General features: G+C 38.3%; 1 protein-coding gene across 6 annotated transcripts in view; it reads right to left on the bottom strand.

Annotated features, from left to right (window-relative positions):
- The window catches only part of LOC139756375 (ataxin-10), a 62,291-nt gene extending 45,314 nt beyond the window's left edge, over positions 1–16,977 (bottom strand). The window contains exons 1-6 of one of the 6 annotated variants that reach the window (XM_071675789.1): positions 16,898–16,915; positions 11,322–11,424; positions 9,945–10,096; positions 9,376–9,550; positions 8,886–9,214; positions 2,209–2,307 (exon numbers count right to left, since the gene is read on the bottom strand). In XM_071675789.1, coding sequence (XP_071531890.1) covers positions 2,209–2,307; positions 8,886–9,214; positions 9,376–9,550; positions 9,945–10,072 — 731 coding nt within the window. In that variant the 5' untranslated portion in view covers positions 10,073–10,096; positions 11,322–11,424; positions 16,898–16,915. Of the gene's footprint in view, positions 1–2,208; positions 2,308–8,885; positions 9,215–9,375; positions 9,551–9,944; positions 10,097–11,321; positions 11,425–16,708 lie in introns of all 6 variants that reach the window. The other 5 variants (XM_071675780.1, XM_071675771.1, XM_071675797.1 and 2 more) reach the window with 5 other exon arrangements.
- Between the last annotated feature and the right edge of the window lie 986 nt (positions 16,978–17,963).

Below are 17,963 nucleotides of genomic sequence, written 5' to 3'. Positions count from 1 at the left end.
AAGATCTCTTCTGTTTTGGTAGAAAGGAGGGAAAGAGAAGACATAACAAAGGAAGGAAGTCTGTAGGTAACTATGAACATACTAAATTCCTTATTACAAGTGGACCACTTGTTCACACAAGTGTATGGTTACCTTATGAAAGGGGCATGTAGTAAAGGATGCCTGCAACTAACCTATAAGTATTGTAGATATATATAATGTAAGAGTACTAAAGTTGACTAAGAGGAGAAAATGGAATGGAGGAGAAAGACAGTTTTTGCAGGAGGGAAAGTATAGAGGATGAGTAAAATTCAGAGAAAGGAATAGCATAATGGAACTGAGGGTATGAAAATTTGCAAGAGGCTATTTTGTTAAAGGAAAATGCACACAGTCATTAATGAAACATTGGAAGTATTTACATGACAAAGCATGTTTTAGAAAAGAGAAAAGACTTCAGAAAAAAGGAATTATTATAATTACAATAATAATAATAATAATATTGACTGGTTGGTAAGGTTATTTAATGTATGTATGACTCATGGTGAGGTGCCTGAGGATTGGCGGAATGCGTGCATAGTGCCATTGTACAAAGGCAAAGGGGATAAGAGTGAGTGCTCAAATTACAGAGGTATAAGTTTGTTTAGTATTCCTGGTAAATTATATGGGAGGGTATTGATTGAGAGGGTGAAGGCATGTACAGAGCATCAGATTGGGGAAGAGCAGTGTGGTTTCAGAAGTGGTAGAGGGTGTGGATCAGGTGTTTGCTTTGAAGAATGTATGTGAGAAATACTTAGAAAAGCAAATGGATTTGTATGTAGCATTTATGGATCTGGAGAAGGCATATGATAGAGTTGATAGAGATGCTCTGTGGAAGGTATTAAGAATATATGGTGTGGGAGGCAAGTTGTTAGCAGTGAAAAGTTTATATCGAGGATGTAAGGCATGTGTACGTGTAGGAAGAGAGGAAAGTGATTGGTTCTCAGTGAATGTAGGTTTGCGGCAGGGGTGTGTGATGTCTCCATGGTTGTTTAATTTGTTTATGGATGGGGTTGTTAGGGAGGTGAATGCAAGAGTTTTGGAAAGAGGGGCAAGTATGAAGTCTGTTGGGGATGAGAGAGCTTGGGAAGTGAGTCAGTTGTTGTTAGCTGATGATACAGTGCTGGTGGCTGATTCATGTGAGAAACTGCAGAAGCTGGTGACTGAGTTTGGTAAAGTGTGTGAAAGAAGAAAGTTAAGAGTAAATGTGAATAAGAGCAAGGTTATTAGGTACAGTAGGGTTGAGGGTCAAGTCAATTGGGAGGTAAGTTTGAATGGAGATAAACTGGAGGAAGTAAAGTGTTTTAGATATCTGGGAGTGGATCTGGCAGCGGATGGAACCATGGAAGCGGAAGTGGATCATAGGGTGGGGGAGGGGGCGAAAATCCTGGGAGCCTTGAAGAATGTGTGGAAGTCGAGAACATTATCTCGGAAAGCAAAAATGGCTATGTTTGAAGGAATAGTGGTTCCAACAATGTTGTATGGTTGCGAGGCGTGGGCTATGGATAGAGTTGTGCGCAGGAGGATGGATGTGCTGGAAATGAGATGTTTGAGGACAATGTGTGGTGTGAGGTGGTTTGATCGAGTAAGTAACGTAAGGGTAAGAGAGATGTATGGAAATAAAAAGGGCGTGGTTGAGAGAGCAGTAGAGGGTGTTTTGAAATGGTTTGGGCACATGGAGAGAATGAGTGAGGAAAGATTGACCAAGAGGATATATGTGTCGGAGGTGGAGGGAACGAAGAGAAGTGGGAGACCAAATTGGAGGTGGAAAGATGGAGTGAAAAAGATTTTGTGTGATCGGGGCCTGAACATGCAGGAGGGTGAAAGGCGGGCAAGGAATAGAGTGAATTGGATCAATGTGGTATACCGGGGTTGACGTGCTGTCAGTGGATTGAATCAGGGCATGTGAAGCGTCTGGGGTAAACCATGGAAAGCTGTGTAGGTACGTATATTTGCGTGTGTGGACGTATGTATATACATGTGTATGGGGGTGGGTTGGGCCATTTCTTTCGTCTGTTTCCTTGTGCTACCTCGCAAACACGGGAGACCGGCAAAAAAAAAAAAAAAAAAAAAAAAAAATAATAATAATAATAATAATAATAATAATAATAATAATAAGTTAGTATCAGTAGATTTGGGAATAAAATTCAGTGATATTTGAGTGTCATGAAAACGAAGTGATATGAATCATACCGACAAAGTTGCTTCCTAAGATCCAGTTCCAGAAGACAGTTATGTAGAATCATGGATGCCATTTGAGACACTTGCCAGTCAGGATATTCAAGTAGTTCCCTGGGAATACAAAATTTCTTATATATTTTACTTATAGAATAAAACCAAATTCACAGAAACACTGCTAAACCTTGCAACTCAATCAAAGATTTAATTAGTGGATCCCAGTACATGTTGCAAGAAAGATGTGAGACAGATTGTCTCCACCTACTACATAACTATTTTTCACATTTTAGGTTGTGAGGCATTGAAGAGTACATTTGTGAATCACAACACATATCCAGAAAAGACAAGCTGAAGAAGTTTCAAGTATCTGCTAAAGTAGTACACATAACTTGCCTTCTAAACTATCAACAGTTTAGATCTGTGCATCAAATATTGTTGTCTCTATTTTTTATTCCATTCCCCATTTATTGGGGTGGATCAGGTACACAGAGCCTCCACATCATCATCACATACACATCTTCAACTCATGCCCTATATGTTAAAGTGAAATGTGGACCTCATACTAAAAAAAATCAATTTACTTTTTCACTTTTCATGCTGGTGATTCATCAGCTGACACTAATGTCTCTATTCTACCACCTCCATACACAATATGCTTTCATTGCATCTGATTCCTAGTCATAACTTCAACAGTTTCAACTGGAATGCCTAATCCATAATTACATCTTACATCGTGTGTGGTGGTGAAGGGAAACAGTATTACAGTATTATTCATTAAGCAAGATGTGTGGTGAGTGCTACATGATAGCCCTGCTTTTTTGGCAAAATCTTGATGCACGTACTTTTAGATAAATAAATGTGCAAATCTGCCCATTGTCCAATTGGAAATATCTAAATTTCAAAATATCACTGTCCTGGCCACAAAAGCAAAGTTTGAAGGGAATAATACCTTTTTCTCTACTTTATATGCATAAGCAATTAGGAAATAACACTTACAATACAGAAACAAAAATTGTTACACAGTACAGTAATAGAAGCTTCATAGAGAATAATCGTTTAAAGGCTTAATCATAGGCCTTAATGACATCCAAACAATATTTCAATCCTAGGTTAAATATAGTTCTTATACTAAGGTTCTTAAACAAATCAATTTCTCTCAGAAAAATATCAAAAAATGCAAGTAATAATAGTTCTGTATATTTTTGAGCCAAAAAAAACCTTTTGTTTCAAAACTGTAATATAACATAATTAAACACTTCTATACTTAATATAACCATGGCAAGTATCTCATTATGCTTCCCCAAGTTGAAAGACACCCAATAAATACAAAGCTAATGATCACAGAATCTTTTGAAAGATTAACCTTATAAATACTTAATTACGGGCTTTAACAACATCCAAACAATAATTCAAACTTATACTTGTATTCAACACAAACAATAGTCCTTATACTTAGGTTTTAAAGCATATCTCTTCCCGTCAGAAAAATCCGAAAAACTGCAGGTCATAGTTCAGGGTATCTTTTAGCCCCAAATACCTGGTGTTTTGAAAATGAATGTTAACGTAGTGAAACACATCTATACTTAAAATAATCATGGACAGTATTTCATAATACTTCTAGAGGCCAACTTAAACCATTAAATACAAAGCCAATAATCATAGGAGCCCCATAGAGAGTAACATATATTCATCTGTAGGCCTTAATGAGACCCAAAAACATTATCTCAACCACAGATACATATTCAAGAGTATGCAAGAGTTTTGGAAAGAGGGGCAAGTATGAAGTCTGTTGGGGATGAGAGAGCTTGGGAAGTGAGTCAGTTGTTGTTCGCTGATGATACAGCGCTGGTGGCTGATTCATGTGAGAAACTGCAGAAGCTGGTGACTGAGTTTGGTAAAGTGTGTGGAAGAAGAAAGTTAAGAGTAAATGTGAATAAGAGCAAGGTTATTAGGTACAGTAGGGTTGAGGGTCAAGTCAATTGGGAGGTGAGTTTGAATGGAGAAAAACTGGAGGAAGTGAAGTGTTTTAGATATCTGGGAGTGGATCTGGCAGCGGATGGAACCATGGAAGCGGAAGTGGATCATAGGGTGGGGGAGGGAGAGAAAATTCTGGGGGCCTTGAAGAATGTGTGGAAGTCGAGAACATTATCTCGGAAAGCAAAAATGGGTATGTTTGAAGGAATAGTGGTTCCAACAATGTTGTATGGTTGCGAGGCGTGGGCTATGGATAGAGTTGTGCGCAGGAGGATGGATGTGCTGAAAATGAGATGTCTGAGGACAATGTGTGGTGTGAGGTGGTTTGATCGAGTGAGTAACGTAAGGGTAAGAGAGATGTGTGGAAATAAAAAGAGTGTGGTTGAGAGAGCAGAAGAGGGTGTTTTGAAGTGGTTTGGGCACATGGAGAGAATGAGTGAGGAAAGATTGACCAAGAGGATATATGTGTCGGAGGTGGAGGGAACGAGGAGAAGAGGGAGACCAAATTGGAGGTGGAAAGATGGAGTGAAAAAGATTTTGTGTGATCGGGGCCTGAACATGCAGGAGGGTGAAAGGAGGGCAAGGAATAGAGTGAATTGGAGCGATGTGGTATACCGGGGTTGACGTGCTGTCAGTGGATTGAATCAAGGCATGTGAAGCGTCTGGGGTAAACCATGGAAAGCTGTGTAGGTATGTATATTTGCGTGTGTGGACATATGTATATACATGTGTATGGGGGGGGGTTGGGCCATTTCTTTCGTCTGTTTCCTTGTGCTACCTCGCAAACGCGGGAGACAGCAGCAAAGTATAAAAAAAAAAAAAAAAAAAACATATTCAGCATAAGGGATTGTCCTTATACTGAGGTTTTAAAGCAAATGTATTTTATTGAAAAAAAATACCAAGATATTCTTTAGCCCCAGCAAACCTTTCTTTTTTAACTGAAATATAACACATTGAAAAGCATATATACTTGACATATTCATGGAAAATATCTCGTAATTCTTCAAAAGGCCAATAGAAACCCATCATAGGTCCAAATCCTAGTTGTGGCAGTCAATCCTGCTGTTCACCCACTCCATGGGGTTTTCAAGCAAATGTATTACCCTCCGATAAATACTAAAATTTGTAGGTAATGGCTCAGGTTATTTTTTAGCCATAAAGGCAAATGAAAGTTGGGGTCAGAGAGTACCATTAAATTTTAGGGAGAATAAAAAGATGTTTTGGAAGGAGGGAAATAAAATGTGTAAGACAAAAGAACAAATGGGAACATCGGTGAAGGGGGCTAATGGGGAGGTAATAACAAGTAGTGGTGAAGCAAGGAGATGGAGTGAGTATTTTGAAGGTTTGTTGAATGTGTGTTTTGGTCAAGGTGGTGTGCTAAGTGAGAGGGTCAGGGAGAATGGTTTGGTAAACAGAGAGGAGGTAGTGAAAGCTTTGTGGAAGATGAAAGATGGCAAGGCAGCGAGTTTGGATGACATTGCAGTGGAATTTATTAAAAAAGGGGATGACCGAGTTGTTGATTGGTTGGTAAGGATATTCAATGTATGTATCGTTGATGATGAAGTGCCTGAGAATTGGCAGAATGCATGCATAGTGCCATTGTACAAATGCAAAGGGGATAAAGGTGAGTGTTTAAATTAAAGAAGTATAAGTTTGTTGAGTATTCCTGGGAAATTATATGGGAGGGTATTGATTGAGAGGGGTAAAGGCATGTACAGAGCATCAGATTGGGGAAGAGCAGTGTGGTTTCAGAAGTGGTAGATGTGTGGATCAGGTGTTTGCTTTGAAGAGTGTATGTGAGAAATACTTAGAAAAACAGATGTATGTAGCATTTATGAATCTAGAGAAGGCATATGATAGGGTTGATAGAGATGCTTTGTGGAAGGTATTAAGAGTATATAGTGTGGGAGGTAAGCTGCTTGAAGCAGTGAAAAGTTTTTACTAAGGATGTACGGCATGTGTATGAACGTTGGTTTGCGGCAGGGGTGCATGACATCTCAATGGTTGTTTGATTTGTTTATGGATGGGGTGGTTAGGGAGGTGAATGCAAGAGTTTTGGAGAGAGGGGCAAGTATGCAATCTGTTGTGGATGAGGGCTTGGGGAGTCAATTGTTGTATGCTGATGATACAGTGCTGGTGGCTGATTTGGGTGAGAAACTTCAGAAGATGGTGACTGAGTTTGGCAAAGTGTATGAAAGAAGAAAGCTGAGAGTTAATGTGAATAAGAGCAAGGTTGTTAGGTTCAGGAGGGTTGAGGGACAAGTTAATTGGGAGGTAAGTTTGAATGGGGAAAAATTGGAGGAAGTGAAGTGTTTTAGATATCTGGGAGTGGATTTGGCAGTGGATGGAACCATGGAAGCGGAAGTGAGTCACTGGATGGGGAAGGGAGCAAAGGTTCTTGGAGTGATGAAGAATGTGTGGAAGGTGAGAACGTTATCTCGGAGAGCAAAAATGGTAGTGGTAAAAAATGCACCAAAACTTCCTTGAGGGTTGTCAGTTGGAGTTATTGTGGGTCCTGAGTGGAGTGCACCATGTTCCCTTCTGTTGGTCAGTCTCACAGTCACCACTATTGTGTGCAGATCTGTGCTATTTTTGTACTTTAGGTGTACCTGTTGGTGGTTTTCCTACCCCAGAATCAGAAGTTAAAAGGAAGAGAACCTCTCTAACTTTAGAAATGATGCTAGAAATCATATGACACACTGGTGCTGGTGATTGAACCTTAGTGAGAAAGAAAGTTCACCAAAACTTCAGTATGGGCGGGCAGGTGGAGTCAGTGTAGGTCCTGGGTGGAGTGCTCCCATGTTCCTGCCAGCAGGTCAGTCTTGCAGTTACTATCATTGTGTGTAGATCTACGCTACTTGTACAATTTGGGTATATCTACTTATGTGATTTTCCCACAACCTGCTGTGTTTGTTGTTATGGCATTCAAACTTCCAACATCTTCTCCTACCCTAAAACCAGCAGTTAAATAGAAGAGAACCTCTCTGATCTTAGAAATGAAGCTCGAAATCTTATGATACGCTAATACTGGTGAGGAAGCATCAGCGCTTGATCACTTGGTTCACTTGGGCGAATCTACAATCTGCAACATAAGGAAGACTGCAAAAAAATTCAAAGTACAGTGGTCTACTACACCACTGTCTGCAAAGATAATAAAAAGAGAAATCCACTCATGGAGAAGATGGAGAAAATGCTCTCATTATACACTGATCTTGAAACACAAAGAAAGGCAGCCTTAGTAACCTTCAGCTCAGGTTTAAAGTTCAGAAGATTTATAAGCTTTTATGTAAAGGACATGGTGTAGTTGAGCCAGAGCTGTTTCAAGCAAATAAAAGACAGCAAAATCAGTTTATTGAATGTCAGAAGCTACATAACATAAAGGTAATGGGAGAATCCACCGATGCTACTTGCGATTTCTCTTTGTGTGAGGTTTTGCAGAAATACCCCTGCATAAAGCAAGGGATGGGCAATTTCTAAATCATTTAGCATATTACAATAACACTTGAATAACTGGTATTTATATTATCCAAAACATCCAGTTTCCTCAAGCATTTTGGATAACAGAAGTTTTACTGCATGCTGACTGAATGCGCAAAATCTTAAATGCTTTATTGTACAAAAAAATGTTTTATTTGTGTATAATTCATTTACATAAAATTAGTGATTACAATCTTCATCCTTAGAATGAGAGATAGAAATGAAAAAGAAAAAAGAATATCATGTATTCAATGAGTGCTGCTTCTAGTATTCAAGCAGGAGTACATGCAGATACCAACATAAAAAACAACCTAATTGATTATCATAATAATCAAAAATCATCCCTAGGGATAGGGGAAAAAGAATACTTCCCGTGTATTCCCTGCGTGTTGTAGAAGGCGACTTAAAGGGGAGGGAGCAGGGGCTGGAAATCCTCCCTTACTGTTTTTACTTTTCCAAAAGAAGGAATAGAGAAGGAGGCCAAGTGAGGATATTCTCTCTAAGGCTCAGTCCTCTGTTCTTAATGCTACTCCGCTAATGCAGGAAATGGCGAACAAGTATGAAAAAATCTAACATTTTCAAACCCAACATTAAAGCCTGAAACATTGATCCAAGTATTCTTCAAAATGTTATGGTGCAAATAATGCAATGATGGTCATATCAAGATTCTGCAAATATTAGTTGCTTAGCATTATTGTGCTGTATACTGCACTATATTTCATACTATGCAGAAGACAACTAGAGGATTAATTATATCAGATACTAGTAAGCTCTTCTACTCTACCAGACAGTTACCAGTCCACTCTATAGTGGAAGAGAAGCAAATTTCATGATGAAAACTATCACGAATCCAGATGAACCTATATTTTAAATTTCTTTTTGGAAAATATGTATGAAAAAAATATGGTTAGATCACTGATTAAGAATTCTAAAACAGAAATCAGGTGAAAGTAGCACAGACACTTAATGTCAAGGTTAAACTTAAAAAACATGAATTTATGGAAAAATGTGGAATTGCTGTTACAAATTATGCATATTATGGGAAAATCTGAATTCTTCATACGCTCTAGTAAATGTAGACATTCTGTAAGTATCCTACATATTACAGCTACACTGAAATATTATAGAGGCATAGAAAAATGCTACCTCACTCTAACAGTCATTTCATTTTGAAATAAGTAATTTCATGCTGAAATAAATGTTTCTCAAAATGTCATCCAATAAATAATCAAAAGTCCTACCGTAATATTGGTACCACACGTGGCCAAAGTAGCTTTCTTGTTGTAGAATTGGCAGCAACCATGTTCCCCATACAAGTGACACAGGCTGAAGCTAAAGCAGAATGTGCGTTCTTCCACTCACTCTGTGAGTCTCTGCTGCTCCCTGTTTCTTGTTGTGGTATTCCTCTTTCTGTATTTTGGTTGGTACTGCTATCAAGTGGAGTTACATTACCCATGGATTCATCAATATTTGTCAAGAGTGCTCTGTCTTCTTCTCTTAATTCTGCCATTCTGAATGTCCATTGAGTACAAGATATGATGGGGTCTAGAAGATCGACAGATTCAGCCACCTATATAGATATGAATTAATTACACTATCTTCTTTCCTCTTTTGAACTGTTATTTATTTACACTTCTGTTACTTGATGCTGAGATTTGCATCAATTCACTGTCAAGTTTTATAGAATTCTCTTATTACACTTAATTACAGCAACTAAACATGGAAATTTACCAGTAACTGTGTTCTAGAACAGTGTGGGAAGGTATTTCTTAGGCAACAGAGTGAAGTGGCCACTATAGCAAGACTTTCAATGGAAGGCTTTGTCTTTGATTCTTGGTTCCACTTAGTAACCTCTCCTTGAATTATTCCACACACATTCCACAAGACAGTTGCATCAAGCTTCCACCTGTTAACATTAATGAGTCAAAATTACTTTCAAATATATGTGAGAGGCTTTAGCAATTACCTTTTTTATTTGTATTAACCAAAGTATCCAAAATACTGCATGCAGAATAAAGCATCTAGTATTATAATTTTCTTAGACCGAAATATGTTAGTGAACATTGTTGTATAACAATGTGTGATTGAAGAATGCTCTATATTTACAAAAGTTATTAATGGAAATGGTTTGTACATAAATTAACCACATATAGTTACATGTCAAAGTCCCCGCATAATGTGTGCACCACAGCCATTGAGAAGCAAAAATGTATATTCCTCATTGATAAAAGAAATAAAATTAGTAAGGGCATACAATGGTAATAAGCCAACAACTAAACAGATATTTACTGTAACAATACCTGTCAACATCCATTAATTGTTTTTGCAAAAACTTCAATTTCTTGACACACTGGGCAAAGTCTCCATTCCCATGTAAGAGAACTGCTTCCTCTGACATAGTTAAAGCATCAGCACGTACTTCTGTCATGGCTGCTTAGTCACCTACTTGAAACTGAAAAAGTAAGCATGCAAGCACATTACTGTACAGCAAAATTCTTGAACTGCATGTACAATAGAGCAAAATATGGTGTCACAAATATTTTCTTAGTAATGCAACTTTCGCTGAACCCCAATTAGACTCGTATATATTACTCTTTTTAAGAACTGCCTCTCCTCTTCCATTGTTTGACTGCTCATTCTCAACCCATTTGAAATACAGACAATGTGTGTGGATCATAAAAACACTCCCTTCATGTGAACCTCACTTGGCATTTATTTCCTCCAAGAATCGATGCAATCTGTTGTTTATGTCACTCCTTAATATGAATAAAGCATGCTGCCCTTTCTTCTTCTTATACTAATAGGGCTTTCTGGTCATTCTTCAGAGAATTTATGAAAACTTTGCAAATCCATTTTTCCTCTTAATTTCATATGAAAACTTTGCAAATCCATTTTTCCTCTTAATTTCATGACATCAAAGCTGTCTCTCTTATTGGTTAATACTCAGTCCTAAGCTTTCTTTCTTTTATTGCTTTGATTGATTCTGACATTCTTTTTTTCAGGTTCATCTATCACACATCCTGTGACAGTTCCTGTACTCCTGTCTCTTGAGGTCTGAAAAGAACTCCTTTCTTTAGAAATAATTAGAGCACATGGACCAGATGTCCTAGAAGACTTTGCTTTTCTTTCTAAATTGTTTTGCTTCCTTAAGACTTGTACTTTTTTCCTCCTTCATTCATCCCTTCCTAAAGATGGGAGATTATTCTATTGCTTCTATTGTCATCTAACTTTGATTTTTACCATTTTTAAAGTTTTAGGTTCTTTTCATTTCTCACTTTCTTGAATCATATTATTTTCTTTTTGATCACCATTATGGCTTCTGTTAGGCAAGATCAACAAATTACATTTCTTTCTGATCTGACTTATTGCTGGTCTTCATCTCTTATGGACTTTGGAGAGTCTTATATCATGGTCCAAGATAAAAAATCTGAAACCTTTGAATAAAATTTGGCAAAAGTCTCCAATTTCTAAATTTCCAATCATTGGCTTCCCTCTACCTTCCTTGCTCTGTAAACTAACGAGTTTCATTTCCAACTAGTCCATTGCTGTAACTGTCCCTCTCTCATTAACTGATTTTTTATGTGATCCAACTTTATCCCTTACCCACACATTTCTCTTTATCAATTACTGTATCTTCTTTTGAACAATAATCCTATTTGAGTATGTTGATGACTCACCTCTGCACTCTTCTACTTCTCACTTATTTGTTCATTTTTCTGTCTTATTTTGACTACTTTTCTCATTGCAGACCTAGTGTTCTCTATCTCAGTTGACATACGTCTGAAAGAGAAGGGCAAGTCTAGTTATTTTGTACTCTGAAAAGATGAGAAACTAGAATGTGGACGAATTCATGTTCTTGGGAGTTAATGATGCTGGATATGTACAGTGAAAAGAAGATGAGTTGGAGGTGCTTTCAGAGTCATGGCAAGTAAGAATTTGAGCATGCAGCATGCAAGATTATTCTGTAAAAGTGTATATGTTTAGCCATTCTTCATGGATACAAAACTCAAGGTTAAAAAGCACGGTCAGATAAAAGACAAGAAAAACAGAGGTAAAGACCATACCCAATATATGTAAGAGTTGAATTAAGAGATGGTTAATGAATGAAGTGAGAAATATGTGCAGGATAAGAAAATCATTAACTAACAATTTAAATAGAAAATTTAACCCTCGGGACTTGAGGTGAAATTGTGAACAAAATTAAGGTAATTAGTTACACCACGAAAATAAGACACAATGGCTTGAGCTTTAGTTTAAATGGGAAGGGTTTGTAGAAAATGAAGTACTTCAGGTATCTGGGAGTAGTCATGGCAGCAAGTGGAACCATGGGGGCTTGAAGTGAGTCATAAGGTGGAGGAGGAGGCAAGGTCCTGGAAGCATTACGGAACATGTCTAAGAAGAGGTCAGGTCTGAAAGGGCAAGGGGAGTAAGTATATGGGAAGGACAGATAACAGGAGACCTACTGCTCCATAATCTATTATGATGGCCCTGAAAAAGGTAGAAACAGGATAACAAAGCAGAAAGCACCCTCCCATCTTTTCCCTCAGCATGAAAGATATGAAGAAAGTACCATGCAGTAAGGGAAGGTACTGCCCAAGACATTTTCTGGGAAAGTGTTAAATGATATTGTTCCCTACCACTTTAAGAATTTTTTGCTTGGATTCTGAAAAGAAAGATAGGATTAGTGACAAAATGGAGTTTTTACTGATAAAATATATCAGTGAAGTTTATGTCTAGCTTTTATTTAAAGGCATACTATATAAAATCTGCATGTACTATTTCAGAAGTTATGCCATTGCACAACTACTCTGCATCTAGAAAAACTTTAGTCCATATTGCTATTACATCTTCCTCTTATCTGGTTTAGTTTACTGCCTCCAAGACACAGTTTCTTCCAATATCTGTATCAAACCTTTCTCTTAACTTTCCCTTCTTCAAAAATTCTGTAATTCCTCCTCTTAGCTTAATGAACATACTTGGTAGTACTGTAACATCCACTCCATCTTGGAAACCCCTCTAAGAAATTGGGAGTCCTGTTTAGACATTGAAATTTCTTTTCTTCTAAACAGTATCTCCCTTTATGCATAGGATTGATATGTTCTTGCATTGCTTTCACATCTGGAGTGGCTGGCTCTATCCTTACTTGAAAGAGTTAAGTGGAAAGCAGTCCAATCTATAAACTCTCCCAGGCTAAATTCAAAACTTGATCCAGTTGCATGATGCAGTAATGTTGGTTCACTTTCCTTCTTCTCTAGATATCACTTTGGTTTTTGCTTTCGACAGCTGGCTGCTCATGTGCCCACACCACAAGCTAGACAATCCAATACTCAACAACCTGCTGTCACATGATTACTGTGTTTCTGTAGGCAACTCAAGGGTGGACTGTTTCGATAACTTTTTTTCACTATACCTTGAAGCCTTAGAACTCTCTACCCTCTCATGTCTTTCCCAATAACTGTGACCTGGCACATTTCAAAAAGACAGGTGTTTCACTTCCTCCAGTTTTCATAAACACTTTTCCCTTGTCTCTTCTTTTTACCTTTCATTAACTTCTCTGTCAGTTAAGACCCAGCCTTGAGGTGGACTTTAGTTCATGAATACAACCTTCAGTGTTAAAAAAGTCTCCATACCACATCTGGTCACTGAATCTCTGGCTAAAGTGAAGAAATTTTCTTTCATTCTTATTATTTAGTAATGTGAACTATTAGTCTCAGCTAACCTTTAATTGTTCCCATTGAAAATGCTTCTGAAACCCAGTGCAGCATTTACCATTAACAAATTAGACCAGTTGAACTTTTGACTCAGATAAGCTCTTTTCCTTTGATATTAGATAACTCAATAGTAAGGAGGGCTATGAAAATATGGAGAAAATAAGGTGTTAAGTAATATAAGAGTAGAAAATCATTTGTTTGAATCAACAAAGCCCATGAAAACCAACATGACTTCCCACAGATGCCTGTATTTTCTTTATATATAAAGTAAATAACTGATATAGTCTTGAGACGTCTACCAAATCATGATGATAAATATTAGCTGCTGGGGTAACAAGGTGAAGCTTTTGTAGGTCCCACTGATTTTTACAAGTGTTTCACCAAATTGTACACTACTGAGCCTCACATTTTCCCTGATATTTATAGCCCTCTAAGGAACTGATGACGAATCTCGCATCACCCAAAGCACTTACCGACATGAACTGATATTCAGTATATTGTAACAGCCTCAGAAAATTCTTAAAAAAAAGACATTTACTCAACTGCTTCTATATGGTTTGAATAACATGGGAAATGTTACCCATTCTCATCATGAGTAGTGTTTTCGTGTACAGTGGCTCAGAGACTAGCCAGGATTCAGCACATAATATTCATTGTCCTCCACCAAACATGAGGAATCCTCTACCTCTCTCATTCTCACAGCGTGCAGTATCTAGTGTATATATAATTAAAGAATAAACACGTACAAAGAAATATGCTAAAAGTACGACATGAATTATGGTAACTTCACAATTTAGTTTCGCTAAAATGTTAATGTTCTTGGATGAGGATGAGAAAGAATTCAAATTATAGTACTAATTTAATTATTCATCAAAAGTAGCCATGAATATTGAGTAATTTTGTTCTGCAATGGTAGTGCTATGTTTAAAAAATCAAATAAGGGTTGCAGAATATGACTTGGGGTATATCATATTGTGTAATATCAAAAAAGGCACTAGTAGTGAGGATTATAAATATACGGACAAATGTGGAATCAATTCATGAAAAAGTAGGATAAATACATGTAAAAAATCCAATGAGCCTATGAAAATTTCATCCCTTATACCAGCTAAAATTTATTTTAGAAGTAAAATGGCTATTCATGAGAAAGTTGGGTTGCATTGCTAACATTTTTCAACAATCAGTGTAGTGCTTAAAATATTGAAACCTAAGATTAATTTCGATGGCTAAGGATGTTAAGTAAGGTTTTCATAGGTTCTCCTTATTATGTACATTACCCTTGATAATATCATCATCTTCAATAATAAAGAGTAAAACATAATGCTCTAAATCATGTTCTGCAACCTTTATTCAGGTCTCTAAGCTATATGTTACCCCATGCAAAACAAAATGTCTAAATTTGATTTAGAGGTGTTTTTTTTTTTTTTGCTGCTGTCTCCCGCGTTTGCGAGGTAGCGCAAGGAAACAGACAAAAGAAATGGCCCAACCCACCCCCATACACAATGTATATACATACACGTCCACACACGCAAATATACATACCTATACATCTCAATATACACATATATATACACACACAGACACATACATATATCCCCATGCACACAATTCACACTGCCTTTATTCATTCCCATCGCCACCTCGCCACACATGGAATACCATCCCCCTCCTCCCTCATGTGTGCGAGGTAGCACTAGGAAAAGACAACAAAGGCCCCATTCGTTCACAGTCTCTAGCTGTCATGCAATAATGCCCGAAACCACAGCTCCCTTTCCACATCCAGGCCCCACACAACTTTCCATGGTTTACCCCAGACGCTTCACATGCCCTGATTCAATCCACTGACAGCACGTCAACCCCGGTATACCACATCGATCCAATTCACTCTATTCCTTGCCCGCCTTTCACCCTCCTGCATGTTCAGGCCCCGATCACACAAAATCTTTTTCACTCCATTTTTCCACCTCCAATTTGGTCTCCCACTTCTCGTTCCCTCCACCTCCGACACATATATCCTCTTGGTCAATCTTTCCTCACTCATTCTCTCCATGTGCCCAAACCATTTCAAAACACCCTCTTCTGCTCTCTCAACCACGCTCTTTTTATTTCCACACATCTCTCTTACCCTTACATTACTTACTCGATCAAACCACCTCACACCACACATTGTCCTCAAACATCTCATTTCCAGCACATCCACCCTCCTGCGCACAACTCTATCCATAGCCCACGCCTCGCAACCATACAACATTGTTGGAACCACTATTCCTTCAAACATACCCATTTTTCCTTTCCGAGATAATGTTCTCGACTTCCACACATTCTTCAAGGCTCCCAGGATTTTCGCCCCCTCCCCCACCCTATGATTCACTTCCGCTTCCATGGTTCCATCCGCTGCCAGATCCACTCCCAGATATCTAAAACACTTTACTTCCTCCAGTTTTTCTCCATTCAAACTTACCTCCCAATTGACTTGACCCTCAACCCTGCTGTACCTAATAACCTTGCTCTTATTCACATTTACTCTTAGCTTTCTTCCTTCACACACTTTACCAAACTCAGTCATCAGCTTCTGCAGTTTCTCACATGAATCAGCCACAAGCGCTGTATCATCAGCGAACAACAACTGACTCACTTCCCAAGCTCTCTCATCCACAACAGACTGCATACTTGCCCCTCTTTCCAAAACTCTTGCATTCACCTCCCTAACAACCCCATCCATAAACAAATTAAACAACCATGGAGACATCACACACCCCTGCCGCAAACCTACATTCACTGAGAACCAATCACTTTCCTCTCTTCCTACACGTGCACATGCCTTACATCCTTGATAAAAACTTTTCACTGCTTCTAACAACTTGCCTCCCACACCATATATTCTTAATACCTTCCACAGAGCATCTCTATCAACTCTATCATATGCCTTCTCCAGATCCATAAATGCTACATACAGATCCATTTGCTTTTAGAGGTAATCTGGTAAATTACCAAAGAACCTCTAAATCATGTTCCTATGGTCTTATCCCTTGTGTACGTCAATACAACTACTTTATAAGAAAACAAAAAATTGTCCAGTTTACAAGGTAGCATGACTAAATTACATCATTTCTCTAGACCTTTGATGGTGACAAGTGACTCGATTTGATAAAGACGTACACAGTTATAAGGCAGCTGTGAAGACTCTTTGAAGGCTACATACTGAATCTTAATATCATGGACACCATGAAAGACAAAGTAAACGGTAGTACACAAATGTCAGTTTTCACATTTTTCAGTTTACGTCGTTACATGCGAGCACCAAACGTTTGCCGATATGACCAGTCACATGTGCCAGTTTGTGGCCTCAATACCTGAACCAAAAACAAATTATTTTGAGCAGTTTCCCACAACAATTTGAACTACATGTCACGTGTTGCCCTCGGAAAGAATCTATGTCCTTGAGACCTTCTTTGGATTTCCGAACGTGGTTCAGATGAATCTTGGGTCAGTTACCAGCCACCAAGGAGTGGTGAGGGATGTGGTGGAGGACACCTGTTTACCTTACTGGCTGCTCCTGCTTCCCATCCCCGGCAAGTTGTTGTTGGGGTCGTACCTTCTCGACCAACTCGCTGCCAGTGACTCATTTTCCATCGTGTTGGGCAAAGATTAAGAGCCAAGTATTCAAGTCAGATATTTTTTTTTCGGGGGGGGGTCTCCTCCTTCGTTGAGGGAACAGCGCCCTGAAATTTTATTGTAATGAGTTTATTGTACTGTATTTGTTCAAGTATACGAAATAAGTCATGGTATCTATTTTATGTGCTATCGTCGGTGAATTGTTCATAGTTGTACTATATATTATTTTGCCAAAATAAGATCAAGATATTGTACACGCGTCATGTATTATAAATGACACTTTTCAAACAATTCAAGAATAAAGTAAAATACTATACTAGCTCAATTTGGAATAAGATTTACGGTAAGTTTAAGGGCGGTGAATGCGCAACTTTTTTTTTTATTTGTCTTTGTGTTTCAGTAACTGAAATTTTTTCATAACCTATTTGCTTTATAAGGGAAGGTAGTTTTACACGTGGGACCTCATCTCATGAGACATCTCTACATCATAATTCTCAAACTTCTATATACTGTCCGTTTTTGCTTTTCCCCATCCATTTTATTCATTTCATACACTACTCGTATATTATATGAAAGCCCTCTACGTTTTTTTCTAAAAAGTTTCTATAAAATCATGCTATTGTCTGCCCCTTCATCTTTATAAGAACTAGTAGCGACACAATGTCGCTCTGCAGTGTCACCTTAATGATTGCGACCTGCGTTGGTGGCGGGCCACAGCGTGTGGACTCGACCTACTACTACTCAATGTTCGTCGTTGGCGAGTCAGAAGATGCTGTTGTGGTCGTTCCACCAATTAGATGGCCCGATCCTTTCCATGAGAAGAGCACTTTTTATGCATTTAACCTCGGTCCAACAGCATGGACAAAGAAGGTCAGAGCTTGCGACGTCTCCATTTCCTCCCAGATCGTCATGGTAATGTGACCTTCTTGCTTCTTATGTACCTGGGACATCATCCTACGAAGGGGATCTGCTCCAAAATTGCAGCGACGGGAA

Source organism: Panulirus ornatus, chromosome 2 (genome assembly GCF_036320965.1).
Source record: "Panulirus ornatus isolate Po-2019 chromosome 2, ASM3632096v1, whole genome shotgun sequence".
In the NCBI taxonomy this organism is placed as follows: domain Eukaryota; kingdom Metazoa; phylum Arthropoda; class Malacostraca; order Decapoda; family Palinuridae; genus Panulirus; species Panulirus ornatus.
Note: the sequence above shows the minus strand (reverse complement) of the source record. Positions and strands in the feature narration are given on the sequence as shown.